Source organism: Impatiens glandulifera, chromosome 8 (genome assembly GCF_907164915.1).
Source record: "Impatiens glandulifera chromosome 8, dImpGla2.1, whole genome shotgun sequence".
In the NCBI taxonomy this organism is placed as follows: Eukaryota; Viridiplantae; Streptophyta; class Magnoliopsida; order Ericales; family Balsaminaceae; genus Impatiens; species Impatiens glandulifera.
The window spans coordinates 6,282,586-6,294,064 of NC_061869.1; the positions used below are offsets into that span (position 1 = coordinate 6,282,586).

The 11,479-nt window shown below is 27.6% G+C and overlaps 1 protein-coding gene across 1 annotated transcript; it reads left to right on the forward strand.

Annotated features, from left to right (window-relative positions):
• The first annotated feature begins 3,298 nt into the window (after positions 1 to 3,298).
• LOC124911500 lies at positions 3,299 to 5,057 on the forward strand. The gene has a single exon (XM_047451995.1). The coding sequence runs from the start codon at positions 3,335 to 3,337 to the stop codon at positions 4,919 to 4,921; it is 1,587 nt and encodes a 528-aa protein (XP_047307951.1). The 5' UTR covers positions 3,299 to 3,334; the 3' UTR covers positions 4,922 to 5,057.
• The last annotated feature ends 6,422 nt before the right edge of the window (positions 5,058 to 11,479 follow it).

Consider the following 11,479-nt stretch of genomic DNA (forward strand, 5'->3'; position numbering starts at 1 on the left):
TCGAGGTAATCTTATAAAATGATGTAATCAAAGTGATGGGACGGAAATTCTTCACGTCGATAGTTTCGGTTACCTTACGAATAAGGACAATCAATGTAGAATTTCAACATTTCTCAAAATATGAAAAACGATAAAAATGATTCATAGTCGTCATAATATTAACCTTAAGGAACTCCCAAGCCTTTTTAAAAAATCACAAAGTATAACTGTCGCTCCTAGGGACTTATCACTACCACAATCCATTATTGTCGTCTTCACCTCCTCGATAGAGAAATGAGCTTCCAACATGCATTTTTCATTTGCATTTACAGATGCAAAACTAAGGTCATTTAGCTTTGGTCTAACCTGAAATGATTCCTGAAACTTTTTTTTGTAAAATTGAATAAAACTAAAAGATATAGTTGGTTCATTCTCATGCACGGCACCAACAATGGATATCGAGTTAATAGCGTTATTTCTCGCTTGTACTTTAGATATGCCATGAAAATACTTTGTGTTGTAAGGAAACACTTAGATTTCCAGTTTTCTCCGTAAGTCGTTTGCAAGGAGTCACAAATCTTAAATTTTATTCCACTAATTATCTTTTCTCTAATTATTTTCAAACAAAATCATCATATTTATTCTTTTAATTCTCAAAGAGCTAACATTTATTTGGCTTTAATTTTTCTTCTAATTCTCATCTTTTTAATGGGTATAATCATCAATTTAATTATGTATATGATATTTTTGAAAATTTATTATGTTAGTATTACTTTTTTTTCTTCTACTTTTTCATAATTGTACTCTAATTGTTCGATTAATAAAATATTTAATCTTGAAAATTATGTATAGATATATAAAATAATAGAACATCAATTTGGTGCAAAGAAATAAAAGACATCAATATATTCATTTTTAAAAAATAGAGATCGATAAATTATTGAAAATTCTTCATTTATGATCTCTACAATCCAAAATCAATCTAGTGAAAGTCTTCAAATTTCTTTTTCTAACAACAAACATAGTTCATTCTATACTTGTAAAAATCAACTTATTTAAATATTATAATATTATATATATAATTACATTAAATTGAAGTCCACATCAACTCTAAATCCAAGATCCGTCCTTATCCTACATGACTTTTCATCTTCATATTTTTCTTACTCATTCACAAGAGTTGCATCATTTTTCTTCATACTATCTCTCATTTACACTATTTATCTTACTCATTCACAAGGTTGCTTCATTTCTCTATATTATCTCTCATTTATTCAATGACGCGCAAGAAATAGACCCCCTAGTAAATCAACTAGAGGCAAGGCATTGACGAAGTAATTAGTAATGAAGGCGGCTAGAAAATATACTCCATCTATCGGAGGTGTGAAGAAGCCCCACAAGTTTAGCCATGAACGATTGCTTTGAGAGATATCCGAAAGTACTAAAAGAGTACAAAGATTTTGATATGTAAACTCTCATTCCAAAGATTTATTCATGAGATTGCACATGATTTCAAAACAGATATGAGACTTTAGAGCTCCGACATAGTTGCTCTCTAGGAAACAATCAAGGCTTATTTAGTTAGTCTATTTGAAAACACTAATCTCTACATCATTCATGCAAAACGTGTGACTATTATGCCTAAAGACATTCAGTTTGTGAGACGTATTTGCGGTGAGATGACCTATATATGCAAAACGTGTGACTATTATGCCTAAAGACATTCAGTTTGTGAGACGTATTTGCGGTGAGATGACCTATATATAGATCTTATAGGTGTTTAATGATTATGTTAATAGTCATGTTTCTTGTTTATTATCAACTAGTTTATTTCAATAGACTCCACTTAAAATATATAAACTAGTTTATTTCAATAGACTCCACTTAAAATATATATTGAGCCTTTGTTATATATATATATCGATATCTTTGTATGTTGTTATTTATTATTAATGATTAAATATTGATTTTCTCTAATTGATTTTTCTTAAATTGACATTTACTTATTTGTCCAACTATTTACAATGAGAAACTAATTATTTGACGACAAAAAAGAAAATAAATTTTTTTATATATCATGTTTTGGAATTTTGAATAGTTATAATGGTTCATATTTTCATTTTAAAATATTATGTTTTTAATGTTGAATAAGTGTGAAAAGGTTTGATATTTTCATTTTGAAAATAATTTTTCGTTTGATTCAAGTTTGAAAATTTAATTTTAGTTAAAGCTTTCAAGTCGAGCCGAATTTGTAGATAAATAGTCGAGTCGAGCTCGAACTCAAATTTATAAACTCGTTCGAGTTCGAGCTCAAGTTGACTTGAGTTCGACTTGCCTCATTTGCATTCCTAATGTGGCCTAGGCGGCTCTAGCGGGCATTACTAGGGTTAGGGTTGGCCATGAAATCATTCCAAAGACAATAAGTCGAGTGGAGTTGAAATATGATGTCAAGTATGTAACACTTGCACTACGTTCTTTAATATGTTTTTCTTTTCGTGGTTCTTTTTGATTTTATTCTCATATTACTCTCTTTAAATTAAATATAATTCTTTTATTACACACAAAAAGTAGACCAAAATAGATTGATCAATATAAAGACATTATTTTATGAATCGGGGAAGATCTTTAAACTAAAGATGATAAAGATACATAATTTTGAATCAATATTCTTTACTTCAAGAACACACTATATGTATTTATAATTTGAGATTGATAAAACAAAATAATATAACCTTCCAAATGAAGTGGTCCTTTTTTCCTATGGTTCTCCATAATCAGGTTTATGTCCGATTAAGATAACTTTTAAACTGAATTTTAGTATCTTAGAAACATAATATAATATAATTATATATATATATATATATATTATCCAGTTTAAAATGTAACAAATTTAACTTAGATTAAAGTGTCAAGTAGAAGAGATCGAGCTTCAAAAAATAATGGATGATCTTATCAATACACAAATATATATAACTTCTTTTATGTAATGTTTATTTTATTAACACTTTTTAAAAATAATATAAAAATATATAATATTTTAACGTTAAATTAACAAAAATGGGTTATTATCCTATATAAAAAACTGAAAAAGTGTTTCCTAACATGGTAGATCCTTCCCCTTCTATTAAAAACAAAAGTTTATTTTATCTTTTAATATAAAACTAGGTTATAATATTTGATCTTTTTCTTTTTTCTAGTAACCAGCACACTCCCATTTATTATAATTATCCAAAATCAATACTGTCATCATTTTAAATATGATTTGTGCCGACATGTATGTGCATTTAAAACTGTTTATAATGAATAAATTATTATTAAAATTAAAATTATTAAAATTAAAAGTAATTATTAAAATATGTCCACAGTCATGTTCCAACTAGAATACAGACAGTCCGCCCCACACAGAATGGACGAGAGAAGAGTCTTTAACACCATTTACAGAAGAGAGAGAAAGAGTGAGAAATCAAGAATTAGAGAGAGAATGGAATCAAAGAACAGCAAAAACAAAGAGAGATGGGGAATGGAATTCCTTCTTGTTTTCTTCCCAGATTACGACGAACAACAACAACCCATTTCCATGAATCCAAAAACACAAACTTCAAACTTATCATCTTCGCCGGCGACGTCGCCGGCGCCGCCTCGTCTCCGGCGACCCAATTCGAGTAATCTTCTGAACAAAGCTCAATCAACCATCTACATATGTGCCCTTTTAGTCTTCCTATCTCTCCTCCTCTTCACTCTCTCCACATTCGACCCTCCTTCTCACACTTCTTCCGGCGCCGCCGGCGCCGGTTCATCCCGCCGCCGTCTATACTCATCAAATCTTCAAATTCCGAGTAAATCGACTTCATTTCGTGTTTTTCCTTTCAGTTTATGGAAACCCAATCCGAAATTGAACACCAAATCCAACAATTCACTCCATGCCCTACAAGGAATGGGTAAATTGTATCGAAGAGGTACCAGGGCCATGACTGATTTACTCGTGGCTCATATAACCGAGTCGGTTACACTTCAAGACCTTCGATTGTTCTTGAGAACTTTACATAGGTCTGGTTTAACTTCGAAGGCCGACATTGTTCTCTTATTTCCTTCTTCAATTTCTTCACTCGAGAGAGTAGTCATGGAAGAGAATGAATCGTTTTCTAAACTCGTAACTCGACCCAAATCGAACTCATCTTCTGGTCTTGATCGAACCCAGTTCATGAAATCGGTTAAGAAAGGGAAGGAATGGGGAGAGACAATCTGGGGTAAAAGAAGAATTCGAAGCAATTACAGTGGGGAAGGTGAAAACGAGTCAACTCGTTTGAGTTACGGCTCTGTAGTGAGTTTCACCGCCGACGAACTCGACCCGGAAAATTCCCTCGCTGGCTTTCTCGATCATGTTCCAATGAATCTTAGAAGATGGGCAACTTATCCAATGCTTCTTGGCAGATTAAGAAGGAAATTCAAACACACGGCATTAATCGATGTAATGGAAATTTTATCAATCGGCGATTCAATAAACCGAGTCAGAACTCAGTCCCCTGAATCAGTCATAATATTCACCGAATCAGAAACAACAAGCAGCAATAAGCATGGTAGAAAAAACTCGGCCAAAACTCAACCAAAATTCATCCCGGGGTTGATTGTCGGTGGTGAACGCGGCGTCCGGCGATTGTCGGCGGCGATGTTGACGGAAATCGTTCGAGTTACAGGCGGGTCAAGGAAGAAGAAGAACTCGGTGACGGAAACGGGTGTGTTTGATCAATTTGTCCGTAACGAACATCTAATGAAGAGTACGGACGTGGTGAGCCAGACTGAGTCGATTGCGGCTGCGAGTTCACTCGGCTCGAACTCGGCTTTGCCATTGATACGTGGAAATAAGAACAGTGAGATGACGTCAGCCCTTTTGAAGCAAATCTGTGAACAAGAATCGGATCCTACCGTTTATAGTGAGTGTTAGCAGCAAAACAATTAATAAAAATATTTTTCTTTTCATAGGAAAAAACATATATACATAGTAGTTATATATTTGTGTAATTTATTAAGTTCTTAGTTTTTTTACATTTTTTTTATTAATATATATATTTGTTGGATTTTCATTTATTCTATTTATATAATATTACAATGTATATAATCAATTTAATCTTATGTTATAATGAGAATGAGAATTTTGTTTGAAAATAATAATAATAAAATTTCTTATCTTGGTTTATTCTCGTGCCGACAATAGTCATGACATCGGGTTTATTCTCGTGTGACAATAGTCATGACACCGTTTAATCCGATTGGTTTATTTTCGTGTGACAATAGTCATGACACCGTTTAATTCGAATGGTTTATTTTTGTGTGACAATAGTTACGACACAATTTAGTCGGATGCTTTTAGTGACACAATTTAATCGAGGTGCTTTTAGTGAGAATCGAACACGTATTATATTTTTTTTTTAAAATTGAAATGGTGTGAAAATAAATATATAAGTATGACTTCTTAAAAAAAAATGTTTTATTTTACAATTTGAACACGTGACTTCAACCTAGACAGAGACACGGACACGTTAGCCATAAAAAAATTGTTTCAAAATGAGTTGTTTCTTCATTAAATGTTATTAAATTCATTTAGAATCATGGGTGTTATTTTTTTATTATTATCCGCTTCAATTATTTTATAATTTATTATTATTCATTAAAAGTAATGTTAATTAAAATAAATTGATAAGAAGAAGAAACGTAAGCGTCTTAACTTGAGCAATCAAAACATTACGAAGACATGGGGTGATATGAACAAAAATAAAATTGGATTCAACGCACCTGATTTAACTGTAACCAATTAAAAACTCTTAAATACAGTTGTGTATGATCAATAAAGAAACCAAATAAAAAGAATAAATTTTGATTTAAAAAATATTATTATACATAAATAAACAAAATAAATTAAATTATAATTTTATTATTGAATATCAAAATATCCCATGGTTTCAGCCCCAAGATGTTCTTTGGAGTGTGGATAGATGAATTTTCAATATTTTTTCCTTTTCCATATTGTTGTTCTTTTAATTTTATTAATTAATGATAAATATATCATAATTGGTTACTTACTTTATTTTTGATGTTTCATCATATCTAATGTGACTTTCTTATAGTTGAATGTGGATAAATGAAAATAATATTCCTTTACTATTTGATCTAAGTAATGATAATGTCCAAGTTATTTTAGGATATTCAAATTGTTTTTACAAGAAAGATCTGTGAATCCGACCCCACTAAGTAATAAAAATGAATAGTGATTTTACTATCTTAAAAGTGACGTATTCGAAGTAATATTATGTTAGTCTCCTACATAAATAAAAATAAAATAAAAAGTTGTGAGCCCAAATTCAAGTCGGTTAGAACGATTAAATGTCGAATGACAATTGAGTCTTGTTTTAAAAGATCATTTAGTTTCTCTCCTTCCATATGGTCTATCAATAATAATTTATTATTGATGTTGTATTATTTGATTGCAAATAAAGTAATTTAAATGAACGTTTTGTTTCATCGATTCTTACTGAGATGAGAACTATATGAATGAAGAGACCTCAAAAGAAAAGTAAATCCGAGTAAAAAATAAATTATAATCTCTTAAAAAATACAAGAAATTTGGTCAATTAAAATACCCCAAGATTAAGCACATTCAATGGTGGACTAAAATCTGATCAACAAATGGACAAGAAAGCATGTGATGGGGTATGGATTCTTCATACTTGAGAGGCAAAGAGGGTACCTACTAACATTAATATTTGTGAAATATCAAAAATTAAACCAACTTTCTTAATTAATCATTAAGTAAAAAGACATATTTTACAATATTTGTTGTATAGGAATTCAAGATGAATGGTTAAATCATAAGAAAGAATGATCGATGTTAAAATGAAATAATATAACGAATCTCATTCTCTCACGTTTATAGTTGAATACAACTATATGAAACAATTATCTTATTGTTTCATCCCACTAATTGTTCCTAAAAAATCAAAAGTTATGAGATTCATTTAATTTTTTTTTATTGAAAATGAAAGTAATAACAGTGAATTATGAATTGTAATGTAAACTCCTTACATTAAAAATAATAATAATAATAAAGTTTATCATATTGTTTCATAAATAGATAATGATAATAATTTTCTAAATTCTAATTCATGTAATATACATTTCTTGCTAGATTTTAAGAGAGTATTTTTTAATTTTTAATTTTAACTTCTTTAGTCATTTTGTTTTTATTTGAATTTGTTGGAATACTTATTTTAATTTTAACTTTACTCATTTTTGTTTTTATTTGATTATCATTTTTTATTTGAAACTTGTTGTGAGTGTTTGTTTAAAGTTTATATTTGTCTTAGTTATAATCATTTCTAAAATCTATGTAATTTTTTGTGTTTATTGTAAAATTATGAAACTTCTTATCATACAAAATGACTTGCATATATATATGTCACAATTTTGTTGGTATAGAGATCTTAGCTAGACTAAGTACTTTGTTCTAGTGCGAGTAATTGTTTAGTTGCACTGAATGTGTCGTCAAAAATAAAAATTGTATCTAAATAATAGTACTTTCACTAGTTGGTGTGTTATTTGATTCATTTTGTTTAGTTATGTCCATGTTCATATCTCGAGTCTCATCTTGTACATAGGAAATATGATCACATTATGTAGAGTTGTTTATTATTCAACTAGTAAAAATAGTTTGATTTTATTATTTCACTCCAAATATCTAATAGATGTATTTTTCGTCCCTTTTATAATTATTACGACTTTTTCATTTTCTTTGATTAGTCCTCGCATCAATAATGGTATTGTATACGATTCCTTGGGCAATAATAATTTTTATTGTCGTTTAAAATGTTCGATATAAATTTTTTTTGAGACCGTTTAATTAATTTATCACTTGTTATAAACCTTATATGAGTTTTTCTTTCAAGTTATCATAAATTTATTTTTAAAATGATTAAGATTTCAAATTTTGTAATATTTAGTTTGTTAATTTGTTTAATTTTTTTTATAATATTTTGATATCTTGTCTAGACAAGATTTGTTAATTTGTCACATGGAAATGATGTATAGAAGGACAAGGAGTATGTACTCATTTATGAGCATACCTTATTTTTTGCACAAAGAAACAAAATGAAAAGATTTTCTCTCAGATTTTCTAAATTATTGAGGAAGTTCTTTCATATAACTTCTTATAGCAAAAAGAAAAAATAAGTCTTCAATCAATAATAACACAACTAAAGGTATTTTAATGTGACAGATTAGTTAACTAATATTTGATTATATATAATTCAAGAAAGTTGTAAGAAATATTCATAAAGTATTAAAATAACTCAATATATTAAAATATTAATTATAATTTAAAAACACTTAATCAACTTATGCAAATAAAATTAAACCTAATAGGTATTTTAATTTTATTTTGATAAATAACCTAAGAGTTATTAATTAAGTTATTTTTCGTGAAACTCTTTGAATAATAACAATTACTTTGAATGACGATTAATTTTGTTGGAATAATTTACTTAATATTGTCTTCATCTTTTTAATATCACAATATCTTATTGTCTTTTGAACCCTTGAAGAATGATTTTTTTTTTTATCATGGATACGTACATAATTTAAATTATTAGATCAAGCTTAATTATATAATGTATTCTTAGATTATATTGGAAAAGCTTATTGTATTGAGTGTCCAGTCTAAGAAATTGTCATAATATGGAAATCACTCTTACACTAGTTTTCAAATCATTTAACGGATAAATCTAAAATTTAAACCGAATTTGAAATACTAATTTGGATTAGCTATTTCCGATATTACTGTTTTTAGATTTTATTAAATTGTGATTAAATTAATATCCAAATTAATACAAACAAAATAGAATTTTAAATCTTATTTTTACTAAATGTATTTACAACCATGTTTTTTAACTATCAAATTTCTGTTTAATTAGTCAATTAAAGATTTAATTTAAAAACATTCTTCATTAATTGCAATAACAAATTAGAAACATTTTAAACAAAAGTAAATAAAATAAATTCAAAATTATTAATGTACATATAAAATATTATTATAGACATTTAATAATAAACAAAAGTTAAAATTAAGTGATATTTAAAAAAAAATGGTTAAATTTGATTATTCAATTATTATACTCAATCTAATCGTTATCAATCAAAATAATAGTTTTGATTAATCGATTAAATAAATATAATTTGAACTTAATATGAATAGATAAATTGATGAACTCTGTTCCAATGCATAAATTTATTAAAGATGAAAAAGTTAAAGTCTATTTGTTCTTCGATTAAAGAGGACTATATTAATAACTAATTTTACATCTCTATATACAAACGCAGTAAAAGGCGGCATAAATAACGTTTTTTTGTTTTTTTTAATCCTCTTAAACATAGGAAGTTGAGAATAGAACCAACGTTACGATCTTTTTGTCAAATAGTCTTCTGATTTAAGTTATTTTATTGAGTTAGTAATTAAATAACAATTTATAAGATAGAAAAAAAGAAAGAAAAGATAGAGATCTAAACTAGGTCATGGAGAGAATGTGAAGCATTGATTAAACCGCGTTTCCTGCATTAAAAGGAGGATCTTTTTGGTTTATTTCTTTATCTTTATTTATTTATTTATTTATAATTACTTACTTTTGTTGTTTCCTATATAACTTCACGCAAATGAAAGAGTTTTGCTTTATTGCTTTTTAACTTGATCCAGCAATACCACCTTCTTCATCACTTGATCATATATAGTATATCCTAAGTACCAATTACTAATTAATTAACAAGAATTAGTGTTAATTAATTAGCCAAAAAAAGTAACAAGGGTTGATCATTAGATTTCAATTATTTCTAAATTTATGGGAAAAAACAATTTTTAAAAGGTGAAACAAATTTATTAGTCCAATGTTTTTTCAAATATTGCAAAAGAAATATTTAATGTCCATCCAAAAATGGATCCATTGAAGTTATGACATAATTTTTTAGTATAAATGAAAAAAAAAAAAATCAAATTCAATGAAGATTTAAAATATTTGTCTCAAAACCCGTTCAATCCGGAATATTAGAACTTCCGGGAGTTAGGAAATTATGCGTCATCTTTTTTTAGGTTGTCTTCCGCTAATTTTCAAGTATAGTTAACGTCATTGCGAAGTTTGTAAGCCTCTCTTTCAAAGTAAGTTTTTTTTGACTTATTTTTCAATTCGTTTTATATGATCTTCAATGTTTCTCAGATGCGTTTTGAATTGTAAGACATCTGAATACTATCGAATTTCATGGTCATCCGTGCAATTTATACCTCTAACTCCGCATTCACATCTCTAAGTTTATAATCACCAAGACAAACTTCATTCTCACCCACCGAGATCGCTTCTCGTCTTTGCTCATCATCCTCTTTATCAGAGTATTCTACTATATATAAGATCCTCAAGTGACTAAATAGTTATTTGATGATCGAACTCGCCCTATATCTCGTGACCCTCTTCATCACCACAAATATTAGTCTTGACACCCTAGTTCTTAGTGACATCAGGAAATCCAACTTCATGTACAATATTAAATAATTGTAATTACTATTTATTTTCAATCAAATTTCCTATTAAAAGTATTACAAATTGTTAAAGGTTTTTATTTCAATTTTTTCGTTATTATTATATATGTTTTTGTTCGTTCCTTGTTAACTAGATAGTGTCATTTATTATTTTAGTTTTTCACGATGATATGATTATTTAAATATGGTATTAGATGTGACATTCATATTTATTAGTTTATCGTAATTTCAAAACAAAGAGAAAGTAAAATGAGTAGGCAAATGAAGTAGTATTCTAGACTCTTCGATGTCTCTCCATCCAGTCGATACAAAAATGCTATATATGGGTCTCTCTCAAAATTGGAATATGATATAATGATCTATATAATTGAAAAAATATAATTAAATTTTGTATTAAAATTATATTTAGTCAAAGAAAAATTAAGAAAAATACTATAAAAGTTTTATCATGTGACTAATTAATTTTTGGGTAATATATGACATAACTGTAAATTTGTAAATGATGTTAATGATATTCCATGCATGGAAAGAAAACAAAATTATAAATTTATTTATTTATCAAATATTTTATTCTAATATCATATATTGCATGATATACTTTAATTATATATGTTAATCCTTTATAACACTTCACTTCATCTTTAAGTATTTTCATACAAAACTAAAATAATTATATATACTCCCTAGCAAGACATTTATAATATCAAGTTTATCCTTAATTAAATTTGTAAGGTGTGGGAAAGAAGTCCAACTATTATGGTTGAAATTAGTTAAACTTTTCACAATTTAATTTAAATATATGATTTTATGATCATTCATAAATTTTATACCCATTTTACAAAAATAAAATGAATTATTTATAAATTAAAAAAAAGGATTAGTTATTCAAACAAATAAGTTTATGTAATTGATTTTATTATTATTTTTTAGATT

Coding starts and splice junctions, on each gene's coding strand:
- LOC124911500 (XM_047451995.1), top strand. CDS start 3,335: ATGTCCACAGTCATGTTCCAACTAGAATACAGACAGTCCGCCCCACAC.